This window comes from Salvelinus alpinus, chromosome 13 (assembly GCF_045679555.1).
Source record: "Salvelinus alpinus chromosome 13, SLU_Salpinus.1, whole genome shotgun sequence".
NCBI lineage: Eukaryota > Metazoa > Chordata > Actinopteri > Salmoniformes > Salmonidae > Salvelinus > Salvelinus alpinus.
This window is the reverse complement of record NC_092098.1, coordinates 20,633,644-20,650,048: the sequence shown is the minus strand read 5'-3', so window position 1 is coordinate 20,650,048 and position 16,405 is coordinate 20,633,644. Positions and strand designations below refer to the sequence as shown.

At 42.4% G+C, this 16,405-nt stretch overlaps 1 protein-coding gene across 5 annotated transcripts in view; it reads left to right on the top strand.

Annotated features, from left to right (window-relative positions):
* LOC139537319 (glutamate receptor 3-like) overlaps positions 1–16,405 on the top strand; it is a 104,253-nt gene that overhangs the window by 45,267 nt on the left and 42,581 nt on the right. For all 5 annotated transcript variants that reach the window (XR_011667505.1, XM_071338492.1, XM_071338491.1 and 2 more), the window contains exon 4: positions 14,849–15,036. Coding sequence is in view for 4 of the 5 variants with exons in the window: in XM_071338492.1 (XP_071194593.1) it covers positions 14,849–15,036 (188 nt within the window). In the remaining variant the exon portion in view is untranslated. The remainder of the gene's footprint in view (positions 1–14,848; positions 15,037–16,405) is intronic.

Sequence of the window (16,405 nt, the reverse complement as noted above, 5' to 3'; positions counted from 1 at the left end):
AACTCCAAGCAGGCTGTCATGTGCCTTTTACTGACTAGTGGCTTCCATCTGGCCACTCTACCATAACGGCCTGATTGGTGGAGTACTGCAGAGATGGTTGTACTTTTGGAAGGTTTCCCATCTCCACAGAGGGACTCTGAAGCTCTGTCAGAGTGACCATTGTGTTCTTGGTCACCTCCCTGACCAAGGCTCTTCTCCCCCGATTGCTCAGTTTGGCCAGGCGGCCAGCTCTAGGAAGAGTCTTGGTGGTTCCAAACTTCTTCCATTTAAAAATGATGGAGGCCACTCTGTTCTTGGTGACCTTCAATGCTGGTTTTTGCTCTGACATGCACTGTCAACTGTGCGACCTTATATAAACAGGTGTGTGCCTTTCCAAATAATGTCCAATCAATTGAATTGACGACAGGTGAACAGCCAATCAAAGGATGATCGATGGAAACAGGATGCACCTGAGCTCAATATAGAGTCTCATAGGAAAGGATCTGATGTAAATAAGGTATTTCTGTTTTTGCTTTGTCATTATGGGGTATTGTGTGTTGATTGATGAGGAAAGAAATGTATTGTATACATTTTAGAATAAGGATTTAACGTAACAAAATGTGAAAAAAGTCAATGCGTCTCAATACTTTCCGAATGCATGCTAACTTTATGATGATTCTTACCAGATGCATCGTTATATACAAGGCACATTTTTAAGAGTGTTTTCCAAACAAGCACGTATAGAGAGACCGTGTCATTAGACCATGTGTTGATACTAATGGGGTCTAAAGAAAAGCAGTGCTGCTCTCAGATCAGCTTTCCCCATCCAAATCTTACCTTATAATATTATTATTCAGCAATACTGACAATGGATCAGCTCCTAGAGAGATATTACCACCTATGGCTGTATATGGGCTATTGAGGCGGCATTTTATGTTTACTCAATAATAATGCACTGAATCACAGATTGGGCACATCATTGCGCACATGTTGTCACACATCATGAAACACATTGAGCCAGAAATTACACATAGCAGCCTGATTTCAATATGATTAATGATATACAGTTGAAGTCGGAAGTTTACATACACCTTAGCCAAATACATTTAAACTCAGTTTTTCACAATTCCTGACATTTAATCCTAGTAAAAATTCCCTGTTTTATGTCAGTTAGGATCACCACTTTATTTTAAGGATGTGAAATGTCAGAATAATAGTAGAGAGAATGATTTATTTCAGCTTTTATTTCTTTCATCACATTCCCAGTGGGTCAGAAGTTTACATACACTCAATTAGTATTTGGTAGCATTGCCTTTAAATTGTTTAACTTGGGTCAAACGTTTCGGGTAGCCTTCCACAGGCTTCCCACAATAAGTTGGGTGAATTTTGGCCCATTCCTCCTGACAGAGCTGGTGTAACTGAGTCAGGTCTCCTTTTTGAACGGTATGACGGCTGTGTGGTCCCATGGTGTTTATACTTGCGTACTATTGTTTGTACAGATGAACGTGGTACCCTCAGGCATTTGGAAATTGCTCCCAAGAATGAACCAGACTTGTGGAGGTCTACAATTTTTTTCTGAGGTCTTGGCTGATTTCTTTAGATTTTCCCATGATGTCAAGCAAAGAGGCACTGAGTTTGAAGGTAGGCCTTGAAATACATCCACAGGTACACCCCCAATTGACTCAAATTATGTCAATTAGCCTATCAGAAGCTTCTAAAGCCATGACATAATTCTTCTGGAATTTTCCAAGCTGTTTAAAGGCCCAGTCAACTTAGTGTATGTAAACTTCTGACCCACTGGAATTGTGATACAGTGAATTATAAGTGAAATAATCTGTCTGTAAACAATTGTTGGAAAAATGACTTGTGTCATGCACAAAGTAGATGTCCTAACTGACTTGCCAAAACTATAGTTTGTTTACAAGAAATTTGTGGAGTGGTTGAAAAACTAGTTTTAATGACTCCAACCTAAGTGTATGTAAACTTCTGACTTCAACTTTAAGCCAATGTAGCCTATGTATCTTCTAATGCAGTCATCTCAGTTTTCATTTGAAGCATCATTTTATCCTTCAAATTGTTTGTAACAATTGCAAATACATTGGCAATTTTGTATTTGTAGTCAACTTGTTTATGAAGTTATCAGCAGACACAGTCAGACAGATAGCCTAAATATTTAGCAGAGATCTTCTGTGAAAAAGGGCAACAAAGTATCTAACGTTGCACTTTGGCTGCTGTACGAGTGGTCTGGATCACTCATAGAGGTTCAAAGGTTTTAAGAGCTACCTTACTAACGAAGTCTTTGGGAAACACCTCGGCTACTAAAGATGCATGGTAAGAAGGTTCTAATGATGATCTTAACGCTACGAGAGCTCTGGGAAACGCGGCCCTGTCCACTGAACCGCTTCCCTGAACCAGTTCCAACCCCTGCGGTTACATTTTCAGAATTGAAATGCCTTAATTATGAATATAGAATGTGTTATGGCTTCATTTTTAATCTTGCTATTGACATTTCCTCAAAGGAAATACAGTATCAGGAGCATGCAGGTTAGAGGAGGGAGAAGGGGAGCTTTTTTAACTAAGGAATGAGTTGTTCTGGTATTGATAAGAATGACACATTGATTTCTGTACTTTTAGGCTGAGTAATTTGCACTCTTGATGCATTTTGGAGTTACTCACTAACTGTAAGTCGCTCTGGATAAGAGCGTCTGCTAAATGACTAAAATGTCAAATGTGCCTCCCGAGTGGTGCAGCGGTCTAAGGCACTGCATCGCAGTTTTGGAGCATCACTGCAACCTGGGGTTTGATCCCAGGCTGTGTTACAACCGGCCGTGGCCGGGAGTCCCATAGGGCGGCCCATAATTCGCCCAGCGTCGTCCGGGTTAGGGGTGGGTTGGGCTGGGGGGGGCTTTACTTGGCTCATCGCTCTCTAGCGACTCCTTGTGGCGGGCCGGGCACCTGCAGGCTGATTTCAGTTGTCAGTTGAACGGTGTTTCCTCCGAAACATTGGTGCAGCTGTCTTCTGGGTTAAGCGACCGGGTGTTAAGAAGCGAGGTTTGGCGGGTCATGTTTTGGAGGATGCATGACTCGACCTTCGCCTCTCCCAAGCCAGTTGGAGAGTCACAGACATGAGACAAGATCATAATCATTACAATTGTAAAAAAATTTTTTTAAATGTTCTCAATCATAAAGCACAAAGACAAATGAGGAACAGTTATCATGCGGTTTTCAGAGTGACAAACAAAGGACATTGAGTTAGAGAACCAACAGTAAAAATGTATATTTGAATATAATTCAGTGTCAAATATGAAATCACAAGAGTCCATAGTGTTGCTATAACAACAGCTTGTTTTCCGCCTGATATATTAGAGTCCTCCATAATGTGCACACCTAGTCTACATTCCCATTATTATCCAGGGAGCACATTAGAGTATGTTACTCAACACATCAGTCTGGTTTGGTCTGCGATCTGCGTTGGATACTACATCCCACCATCACAAACCTCAGGATTTCAGACTGGTGTGTACTCATCTTTCTTTGAGCAGCTAGTATTTCAGCACTGGGCTGAAACAGCTCCTAACACTTCTCCCAATGCAGCAGCCTTGAGTGCTTCAGTTCCATTCTCAGATCTTTCTCCTGCTTTCCACTGCTCTCTGTTCTAAGCTGATAATATTTCAGAACCTTGGACAGTTCTACTCTACAGTACTGGCTCTGACTGCAGAAATCAGTATTTCAGCATTGGACATTTCTCCTTTCTCTGCTGCCTGCCTGGTTGATGTAGCGACCGCCCCTACTGCTGCTGGGGAAAAATACAGAAATCGGTACACATGATGCAGGCAGGTGCAGAGAAAAAGGAAAACCAGCACAGTCACAGACCTTAAAATGTAGGCTTGGCCTGCAGGCTATAAAGGATGGCCACATCAGCCAACACTCTCTCTCTTCCTCTTCCCTGACTATAGTTTTTTGTCTGTTTCACCATACAACACCCTCTCCACTCATCCACACACTGCATACGCTACTGATCCTACAGACGTCCACAGCTTATGTTACATTTTTGTATTTATTATTATTTAGTATAATAAATGTATTCGTTTTTAGATTTAAGTCATGCGTGGTCTCCCTTTGTTGTTAGGAACTATGAGCCAGGTCGGAACAATGTGCATACCTCTAACATCGACATGTAATGTGACTTATTTCAGTATTATCCTAGGTATGTAAATATTTACAAGGTGTTAGCATTTAAACCCTATTGTTATACAGCTTTTGTATCCCAAACAGAATAATACCCTTGCATTTGTATCCTCCAGTGCCCTCTCTGCTACAATACCGTAGTATGTGAAAACCTGACATTAGGGGAGAAATGTACACAAATCCATTGTAAACAATAGTAAGAGAGGAGCCCAGGAGCCTTATAATGGCCAGGATCTGTTTTTTCTCTCTCACTCTCCCAATCTTTCACTCTCTCTCTCTCACACATTTTTTCACTATCTCGCTACCCCAATCTTTAACTATATCTCACTCAATCTTTCACTATCTATCTCTCTGCCAATCTTTCACTATCTCTCTCTTATAATCTTTCACTATCTCTCTCTTATAATCTTTCGCTATCTCTCTCTCTCCCAATCTTTCACTATCTCTCTCACGTTCTTTCACTATCACTCTCTCTCACGTTCTTTCACTATCACTCTCTCTCTCTCTCTCTCTCTCTCTCTCTCTCTCTCTCTCTCTCTCTCTCTCACGTTCTTTCACTATCACTCTCTCTCTCTCTCTCTCTCTCTCTCTCTCTCTCTCTCTCTCTCTCTCTCTCTCTCTCTCTCTCTCTCTCACGTTCTTTCACTATCACTATCTCTCTCTCTCTCTCTCTCTCTCTCTCTCTCTCTCTCTCTCTCTCTCTCTCTCTCTCTCTCTCTCTCTCTCTCTCTCTCTCTCTCTCTCTCTCTCTCTCTCTCTCTCTCTCTCTCTCTCTCTCTCTCTCTCTCTCTGTCTCCAGCTGATTGCACTAGTCTCAGCTGTTTGCAGGAGAAATAGCAGCAACTTTAATAGAATACAAAACAGTAGGGAGGCGTAGCCTGGGGAAAATAATGTAGGAGTCAGCAAAGCCTTTGTGCCTCTGCCTCAACAGAAAAACAGCAACATGGCACATGGGGTCAAGCTCTGTCAGACGCCCGGTAGCAGCTCAACCAAATATTATTTACTTTATGAATTCTAAACATCTCCGAAGGAGACTCACAGTCTGTCACATCTAATTTGACCCTGACCCTATGACTTAAAATGGCACAGTCCTCTGCTCACTTGTCTCTGACCGCCATTCTCCAATGCCTTTCATCTATTTTTGGGAACTAGCTTTCAGGATAATGCAGGGCCCATTTGAACAGTGGTCTTTCTGCATTATGAAAAAGATTAATGTGCTGTGTTCAGTTCATGGTTTGCCCAAGATGAAAGGCCATTTTTGTTTGTTTAAGAGATGGGTGTTCTCTAGGCATCTGGGCAGAAACAGGGAAGGCATTGAAGTATTGTAAGTGAAGCTTTAAACTCAAGAAGAAAGCCAGCCAACAAACTCAATTTTGTTGAAATCTGGTTCAGGGAATTGGAATGTCTCTCTCTGGAGTAGCTCTTGTTGTTTTTTCTCTCTGACTTAAGCTTTGAGATATTGTGACCTTTCTCTAAAAGTGGGTTCAGAAGCTTTGTGTGACTTCAACATGGTGGTGCACTGCTCAGCTTTGGGCAAGTCCTCACAGCAAATACTGTAACTCAGATTCCTGGCCTGAGAGAGAGTTTAAAAGAGGTCACCATCTCCTGGGAGGCAGCAGGGACGACTGAGTCAGAGTTAAGACCACACAGCATCCATGATGCTGCAGAGGCCATGATGCTATCCACCACCTGCGACAACATAATGTCCATTCTACCTCACATAACACTCACATGAGACAACATACTGCATACTATCCACACTAATCTCATATACCCTCATAACCTCTAAATGACATAGCATACTATCCACACTAACCTCACATACCCTCATAACCTCTGAATGACACAGTATACTATCTACACAAACCTCATATACCCTCATACCCTCCAAACAGGGCTCTACATTAACTATTTCCATTGGTAGCACTAGTGCATAAACATTTTCCATTTGCTGGCATAAGTTCTGGATGTGGTGGTTCCACATCCAGAACTTATGCCAGCAAATGGAAAATGTTTATGCAATGGTGCGTGGAAGAGAATGTTGACCCAGCATGCTGCCAGGTGGAAACGATTCTCAAACAGGAACTCGTTCTCACAATCAAGGTGTACGCCTCAGCGATTTCAGCTTGTCATGAGGGTTTTGGTAGAGTGTCTTTGTTCAGCCATCCTCCCCTCAAACGTTTCCTTTTGGGAACACTGCGACTGAGACCAGCAACCCAAACTATAGTTCCACAGTGGGATTTGACATTGGTGCTCGAAGCGCTCTGTGAGCTGCCATTCGAGCACTTGGATCAGATTCCTCTTAAAATGTTGTCTATTAAAATTGTATTGTTACTTGCCCTGACCTCCGCTAAACAGATCAGTGATTTGAGGCTCTGTCAACGCGACCCAACTGTCTCGCCGTGACTTGAGCTCGTCCTAATCCGTCTTTTTTGCCTAAGATTGTCAAGAGCTCCTACAGATCAGACTCTCTGTTCCTCACAGGGAACAGAGAAAGGAATGGCTGTATTGCCTGTGCCCAGTGGGCCCAATTTTACATATAGCTAAGGATTATTGTGCTTCATTGAGCAGTATTTGAGTGTTTGACTTGAAGTTTGACTATGGGCACAACAGCTAGCATAAATGTGTCCTACATTAATGTTAGCTTGCTAACGTTAGCTGAGCCAGTCACTGAAATCATCTTTGGCTGAAGGTGCGTGCATAATACATTTTCTCATGCGATGCTGTCTTGGTAGCAGGGTAAACCAATGGGATTCCCCCCTATGAGGCTCCGCTCTACTCATATAACTGGAGTTACAATTCCCATTAACCTTCGTTATGATTTTTAATCAGTGTATCAGCCTGTCTTGTTTGAGCAGTGAAGAGAAGAGTGTTGCGACTAAATATTGTTACGCCTTGACTTTTTTTATTGGATAATTATTTTTCCTCATGGTGCTCCTAAAATAAAAGTATTGGTTGCACACCAAAATGTTTAGCCGCATGGTCACACTTTAGAGCTCTCCAACTGAGACAAAACACTGTCATAACCTCACTACACACTAGCCTGTATGATGGCACCGATGGAGATGGTAGCATCGCGACTAGCAGTATTTTGTTTTTTTATGTACTATTTTTTTCATTATTAGCTCAGGAAATGTTTTGAGTCATTACATATAGCCGGGAAGAACTATTGGAAATTAGAGCGGCGGTAACTCACCAGAACTACCAGCATTACGACCAGGAATACGACTTCCCTGGAGCAGATCCTTTGTTCACTCTCCCCAGCGGAGGAAAGGCACTCGAGGCAGCCTGCTGGTTCGACTTAGGAGGCGCGCACACCACCCACCGCTTCCGAGTATATTACTCGCTAATGTTCAGTCTTTGGATACCAAAGTTGATGAGCTTAGAGCAAGGATTTCTTTCCAGAGAGACATCGGGGCCTGTAACATACTTTGTTTCACGGAAACATGGTCGATAAAGCCAGCAGGATTCTCAGTACATCGTGCAGACAGGAATAAATATCTCTCCGGGAAGCAGAAGGGCGAAGAGGTGTGTTTCATGAATAACGACTCATGGTGTAATTCTAGGAACATACAGGAGCTCAAGTCCCCCACCCTCCTTTCGGCAAATCTGACCACGACTCCATCTTGCTCCTCCCTTCCTATTGGCAGAAACTTAAACAGGAGGTACCGGCGCTAAGAACTATTCAACGCTGGTCTGACCAATCAGAATCCACACTTCAGGATTGTTTTGATCACGTGGACTGGTATATGTTCCGGGTAGCACAGATACACAGATACGGTGACTGAGTTTATAAGGAAGTGTATAGGAGATGTAGTACCCACTGTGACTATTAAAACCTACCCTAACTAGAAACCGTGGATAGATGGTAGCATTCTCGCGAAACTGAAAGCGCGAACTATCACATTTAACCATGGCAAGGTGACTGGGAATATGGCAGAATATAAACAGTGTAGTTATTCACTCCGCAAGGCAATCAAACAAGCTAAACGTCAGTATAGAGACAAAGTGGAGTCACAATTCAATGGCTCAGACACGAGACGTATGTGGCAGGGACGTATGTCGTATGTGGCAGACTACAAAAGGAAAACCAGCCACGTTGCCGAGACCGACGTCTTGCTTCCGGACAGGCTAAACATATTCTTTGCACGCTTTGAGGATAACACATTTCCACCGGCTCTCCTTCTTCGTGGCTGACGTGAGTAAAACATTTAAATGTGTTAACCCTTGCAAGGCTGCCGGACCAGACGGCATCCCTAGCTGCATCCTCAGAGCATGCGCAGACCAGCTGGCTGGTGTGTTTACGGGCATATTCAATCTCTCCCTATCCCAGTCTGCTGTCCCCACATGTTTCAAGATGGCCACAATTTTTCCTGTACCCAAGAAGGCAAAGGTAACTGAACTTAATGACTATTGCCCCGTAGCACTCACCTCTGTCATCATGAAGTGCTTTGAGAGACTAGTCAAGGATCATATCATCTCTACCTTACCTGCCACCCTAGACCCACTTCAGTTTGCTTACCGCCTCAATAGATCCACAGACAATGGCCATCACTCTGCACACTGCCCTATCCCATCTGGACAAGAGGAATACCTATGTAAGAATGCTGTTTATTGAATATAGCTCAGCATTCAACACCATAGTACCCTCCAAGCTCATCATTAAGCTCTAGTCTGGTCTGAACCCTGCCCTGTGCAACTGGGTCCTGGACTTCCTGACGGGCCGCCCCCAGGTGGTGAAGGTAGGAAACATCACCTCCACTCCGCTGATCCTTAACACTAGAGCCCCACAAGGGTGCATGCTTAGCCCCCTCCTGTACTCCCTGTTCACCCATGACTGCGTGGCCAAGCACGCCTCCAACTCAATCATCAAGTTTGCAGACGACACTACAGTGGTGGGCTCGATTACCAGCAATGACGAGACAGCTTACAGGGAGGAGGTGAGGGCTCTGGGAGTGTTGTGCCTGGAAAACAACCTCTCAATCAACGTCAACAAAACAAAGGAGATGATCGTGGACTTCAGGAAACAGACCCCTTATTTACATCGACGGGACCGCAGTGGAGAAGGTGGAAAGCTTCTAGTTCCTTGGCGTACACGTCACTAACAAACTGATACCTACCACCCACACAGACAGTGTAGGGAAGAAGGCGAAACAGAGCCTCTTCAACCTCAGGAGGCTGAAGAAATTTGGCTTGTCACCGAAAACCCTCACAAACTTTTACAGATGCACAATTGGTGCGGTCTGCCCAAAGCATTACCGGGGGCAAACTACCCGCACTCCAGGACACCTACAGCACCCGAAGTCACAGGAAGGTCAAAAAGATCATCAAGAACATCAACCACCTGTGCCGCTGCCTGTTCACCCCGCTATCATCCAGAAGGCGAGGTCAGTACAGATGCATCAAAGCGGGGACCGAGAGACTGAAAAACAGCTTCTATCTCAATGCCATCAGTCTGTTAAACAGCCATCACTAGCACATTTGAGGCTGCTGCCTATAGGCATAGACTAGAAATCACTGGCCACTTTAAGGAATGGAACACTGGTCACTTTAATAATGTTTACATATCTGGCATTACTCATCTCATATGTATTTACTGTATTCTATACGATTCTACGATATCTTAGTCACTTAATAATGTTTACATATCTGGCATTACTCATCTCATATGTATATATTGTTTTCTATACTATTCTACTGTATCTTAGTCTGTTCCGCTCTGACATCGCTCATCCATATATGTATATAGTCTTAATTCATTCCTACTTAGATTTGTGTGTATTGGGTATATGTTGTGTAATTTGTTAGATATTACTGCACTGTCAGAGCTAGAAACACAAGCATTTCGCTACACCCGCAATAGCATCTGCTAATCACGTGTATGTGACCAATAAAATTTGATTTGATACTGCTCACCACCTACAGTAAGACTGCTCTCTATCCATCTTTCCCACATACAAGGACGGCATTCAAATCACACTGCTTTGAGCTTGTGCAGTCTCAGATGTAGTCTATTTTGTTTATAACTGTATATTTTAAATGGTGAGTAATAGCCTTTAATTCTTACATATTCTTCGTTAAAAAAAAAAGTTTGTAATACTGTAAACATAGCTTTCACTGACTGTAAAAGGATCCCAAGAAGAAGAAAAAATTAGAGCAAGCGAAATAGACAAGAAGCGCCAGGAAAATGTAAATGTTTTACTCTACTCAAGTAGACCAATTATGATAATGGACACTGACAAGTATCAGGGGTTGTAATTGTTCTTTTAAAGAAATTATAAATTTTCTCTGTTTTCTGCATAATTATTTTGACCTTTCACCCTCCACACTGAGCCAGGGAATTGTGCTCATATGAAGAAATGTAAATGAGATTTGTGTGAAGAGCCAAGAAATCTTATTTTCCAGTCAACATCGCCACCATTAAAATTATGTTTTGAACGTTCCTTGTTCGTTCATTCACCATGTCTAGTTTTCAAAGATCAAATAGTGTATAGAAGCATTTATGTTTTTCTCTCTGACAAAAATTGGTTCAATTGAGTATCATGCGTCAGACAGAGATTCTTTGAGCTTTTCAGACTTCCATCTTTACTGCATCATCTTACAGGAAGTCAGATATTGCACTTGAATAGAGTGTCTGTCATGTCAGAGTAGTTCAAATGATAGACATCCAGTGTTGAGAACCTGATTTAAATGAAGGTGTCAACCCTGTCCCTGAGTTCTGTATCTGGGACTAATTTCCACACAAATATGTATCAAATGTTTTAAAGAAATGTACTACAATCAGGGGTTGGAACTGAAATTATTTTTCAATCGTTTCGTTGAACAGAACCATTTTTCCCGCATGTCTGTTCCACTGTTCCAGCCATTAAATTAATTAACCAATCAGTGTGGATAGAGCAGTTTGCTATGGAGCAGGTAAGCGATTGAATCTATTGTAATGAAACGGGCAGCGAGCAGGCCTTGAACCCTCGACCTTCTAGCCCGAAGTTTAGCGCGCCCCAAAAGCATGCTCGAGCGGCAGAGTCGATGTCCGCGTTTAAAAACCCAGGGTCGTTACACTACTCCCTCCTTTCAAAGAGCGCGTCCTTGCGCTAGCTTGCGACTCTACGCCTTATAGGAACGCGCTCACTGGCCAAGCACATGCACTGTTGTGGATGCAAGGTCCGATCCAACTTCTGACACCAACGTAATGAAACGGGCAGGGAGCAGGCCTCGAACCCTCGACCTTCTAGTCCGGAGTCCAGCGCGCTATCGACTGTGCCCCAAAAGCATGCTCGAGCGGCAGAGTTGATATCCGCGCTTATAAACCCAGGGTCGTTACACTATATAGGAAAGTCATTAAGAGCAAATTGTATTTTGCTGTAACAGCATGGTTTAATCACCATGAAAGACAAACACACTGTGCTGCCAGTCATCTTGCATTATCTGAATTGGGCCCACAGAATTATACCTACGGAGGAGCAGCTTCTAACTTGGAAAGTCTCTGAACTTCCGAGTTGTGTAGTATTCTTAACTAGCTTTGAAAAAGTTTATCCATTCTTCTGTAATTAAACATCTCTCCCTAATATCTGAATTACGCGTTTAACGTCCTCAGGAGGCTACATTAACATATGGTTCAGAGGGGAGGGCAGGTAGCCTACACACACGCACACCCACTGGTAAAGATTTCCAGCTGGCAGGCAGACGCTTGAATCCGTTTCTGAGTGACAGAGTGAGGGCTTTGCATATGTGCTTTGTTGCGATTTTAGTGGGACTGAAAAAAAATGCCCAGAACGTAAAATAACGTTATTAACCGGTTCTCGTGCTTTTAAAATAATAGTTCTGTTCCGGATTTTATTCCTCTAATAATTTAGTTATTTTCCGGTTTTTGCTTCTGTTCCCATAACCGGTTTCAACCCTTGAGTGTCTGTCAAGGTGGATCATCTTTGCTCTTTTATTATGGCCTGGAAGTGTATAATTGACCGTTTTTAAAAATTTGCTTGATGGTTGCCTTGCCCTCTGACTTCTATGATATGTGTCATCTGTTTAGAATGTCGACTAAAAAGCTTGAACCAACATTTACTCACTTTGTTGTTTGCCCCACAGAGTGACACTATCTTCATTTTACACACAGCAGACAGGCTATGCCAATGTCCAAAATTGTTCTTCTTTTCACATTGAAATGAAAGTCAAAGTGTATTGAATTACAGTTCATCCCCTGTTTATATTTTCTGTCAGAATTTTTGCTAATTTCTTTTTGTCTCTTCAGTATTTTAACTTGTCAACGTTCACAACACGTTTAACATTGAGATGTACACAATAACATCTGAATCCCAAAACTTCCAAATCAGCTTATAGCAGGAAATGGATACACAATAAAACTCATGAGGGAATCATTTCTAAATCCTCCCAAATCCTTTTTCTTCATAAGCACCTGGTAACATGCTTAAAATATCAGGCATTACCCAGCTTACTCTATTCAATATCAAGTCTCAGGCAAGCTGCAGAAGAAACACCTCATATTTCAGCATTTGCTTTTTAATTTCCTCTGTGCTGCTATCAGACATAGACTGGAGTGTTTTTTCTCTCTTAACATGCTATGGGGATGGATGATAAAAGTGTTGTGTTATTCAGTGTGCCCTGATGGTGCTTTTACAATGTCCTTTCATCCAGGGGTCAGCTCCTTGGTTTTATCTTACATCTGACTGTCATTCACACTGTGCTGCGATACGCCAGACGCATGAAACCCCTTGTTGAGTCTCCCAGCCTTTGGAAATATCAGACGTGCATAAACAGCTCTTCCTGCTCCTCACTGCTCCTCCAGTCGCCACCTGAGTGGGCGATGATGATGTGGCCATGCTCAGTTCTTCACAGCCGCCTGTCTTATAAAAGGCCAAGCCTGGTTGGACAGCCTTCTGCAGTGTTCTGCTGTGTGAAGGTCACTTAGGTAGAGGAGAGGAGCTAGAGGAGAGGAGAGTGGATGGCTGAGTCTGTGGCTGTGCTCGGAATTCTTATGTGCTCTAGCTAGCTAGTCTATGGTAGCACTTCAGTTTACAGCGCTATATATCTAAGCATATAGTAGACCCACTTACGGTGCCTATGGCCAGCATTCTATCCTGTTTAAAGTATTCATGAACACTCATAACATGTTTTCTCCATTTGACATGAATCAAAATGTCCCATTCACATGGAAAGTAATATGCTGAGGTTGTGATGGCTGGCTGTTAGTGGAGGTGCTGTGAGGTGTGTTGGTCTACAGGTGTCTTTAGACTGGGCCGTCAAAGTGAGACAGGGTGTTTTCTTCCCCTGCTCTGTAGTGCACTGCACAGACCGAATCTACATTAGCATAATATACACGGATTGCTTCAGCATCAGTAATAATATTCATCATTTTATTGAATCAGCGATTTTATCCCCAGCTCTAAGAGGAAAGGATAGCCGAACACGTGCTGCTGCCTCTGCCCATTTAGCCAAGCCGACTAGCATGCTGGCTCTCGTACTGGGATGAAGGAGAAGAAAAAAAGCTTTTCCCAACCGCACCATTTTCTCTGTCTATTACTTACAGCCTACCACATAATGAGCTACTGCCACCACACATTTCCACCATTGCTGAAATTAATACACGTTTTCCTGCCAGATAATGGAACTATGCAAATGTCTGATTGATTTTGTCCATCCATGCTTTCTTTCATTACCCTATTCTAGGGTTGTATATTGCTATGAATAAATAATCCAGTGGTAGCACATCATTATTCATTGTGGTTATTAAATAACATTCATATTTCGATAAGGCTATTACCTGTAAAGGGGTGCTACTCTTGTCTCGCAGCATAACCCCCATTTCACACCCGCATTTCTACCTTGTCTATATTTATAGCTTTTGACCTTGAGTTGGCATAATAGACAATGCATTGATCTCCTGAAAAGGAAACATGTCCTGGTTATCACTGTGTCACTGGCCAGGCACCATTTAGAGTGTTTAAATGAGGTTTGCTCATCAGCCCTAGAGGACTGTGAGATCCATTTTGACCTATAAGTTGGAGGGGCAATATCATTGACATGATGTACTTCACAATTTGAATTTTAAATCATATTAATTCAGTCATTACACAATGTGTCAGCGGAGACATTGGGAGTTGAAATGAAATCCTATTCAATTAAAATGTCCATCCAAAGCTTCTTGGCACATTGCAAGTAGTATTTCTGCTAAACTCTGTCACTCCCATCAAAAAAATTCCAGACTAGAATTACTAGTTGGCTGTCTTTGAAGCTATAAGCAATTTTTTTCATTTGGCATGCCTACTGTACCATTTAGTTGACCCATGAAATGTGATATTGACAGGGCTGGCCTTTTGGGAGCTTTTTTCTCATGGGCTCAGAGAGTATTGTGGTTGTTTTTATGACGTAATGATACCATTCAAGTGGACAGAAATCATTCACATAAAATGTTCATGCCCTCCACTGGTTGGTTAAGAAAAAGTAACGAACAGAACCAGCAGAAATTTACCTCAATAAGTTTCGTTTTTAAATGGGCTATGACACAACGTGATATACTGTGCCAAAAAGTGATTTTCAAAGAGCTTTCTATTTTGACTTTACAGTAACTGAAATTATTTGATTAAGTTCACTGTTCTCTGCAAACCACAATGCCACCTTTCACCATTCTACAGTATGTGACTGATCCCCTCTCTCTCCACTCCAGGTTTCTCTATCCTCCAGGCCATCATGGAGTCAGCGGTGGCCAATAACTGGCAGGTTACGGCCCGGTCGGTGGGCAGCATAGTAGACCCTACAGAGTACAAACGCATCATAGAGGAGATGGACCGTAGGCAGGAGAAACGCTTCCTCATCGACTGTGAAGTGGGAAGAATCAATGCCATCCTGGATCAGGTACAGTACAGTGGGGTTTAACACTAATACACTGCTGCTGTAGCTGAGGGGGTTCGTTGAACTCCACTTGGATGATGAGTTACCTTACCTGAAACCTGAAGACTGATGTAAGAGCTAATTGCGTTGCAACCCGAGTTTGGTTGTATTGGGTGCTTGTGGATCAACTGAATGAATAGACAACCAAGGTTTGCTATCATATTTATACTCTTATACCTATGGGAAGAATTATCACACACACACACACAGTTTATGAGCTTTGGATCTTAGGTGGCGACACCACTTATTTAGTTTGTGTGCATGAATTTAATCTTGATAATCTTGATTCTACAAAAGATTATTAAAAGTTTGGTTGTGCACTTCTTGTTTGTTTTCAAATACAAAGAGGACTTTATTCAAGAGAGTCTGATTCACCCACGTAGCTCTCTGGCTGTGTTCCATCCTTTCAAAGAAGCCTTTTAGGAGCCTCAATCTGCCATTCAGTCTGCCTCCATTCCTTCAATACCTCTGAAAGTCCCACCTCCATTTGTAGGCACCTCTCCTGGCCTCTTCAGCTTTGTACTTCTTATTCCTTTTCCATTATTAGCCTCTAAGACTTTTACCAGGGCTTTTCCATTACCCTCAGACACGTTTAACAGGGCAGTAAGGCTAAACCCCTTACTTAGAGCCTTGTAATAACCTCACACACCACAAACAGAGGGAACATTCTCTCTTTAAAGGGGTTATTGTGCAACATAACAAAAACACAGGGAAAACTCAATTAAAGCTTGTTGGTTCTTGTTTGAGGTCGACTCTTGGGCTACATTTTCACTTAGGAATAACAGCTACTATTAACAATGGTTCCCCGTTTCCTAGGTGATCAGCCACTGAGTTGGCCATTAGTGTTGATTTTTATGTATTTGTTTATGTCTGCTGTGCACAAGCTTGGAATGGGTTCACTAATGCTATTGTCAAGAATTTAATTTCATCCCAGTTGTTTTATTTTTTGCTTGTTACACTCAGGATGACATTTAATGCTGATATACAGAGTTTGATTAACTAGTGATGTAATTCCCAACTGTAACTAAATGCTTTAGGTTTTTTCATAAAACATGTATCCCACTAGTTTTTTTCTAACATAGTTGATATGTTGGAAATATCCCCTTATCAGTGACATTGGTCAAAGGCCTTTTTTCTAATATTCAATCTGTCAATTGAAATTGAAGTAATTCCACAATTTGTTTTCTTTAGTCAGCGGTGTTGCAGAGTTTTCTCTGAAAATGTAACAGAGCTCTAATGAGATGGAGGGCCAGGGGCAGACGGTTCAAAGGAATGAGATTGACTGACTGGCTCCCAGGACCTTCAACCCACACAGGACTTCCGCTCTTCATAA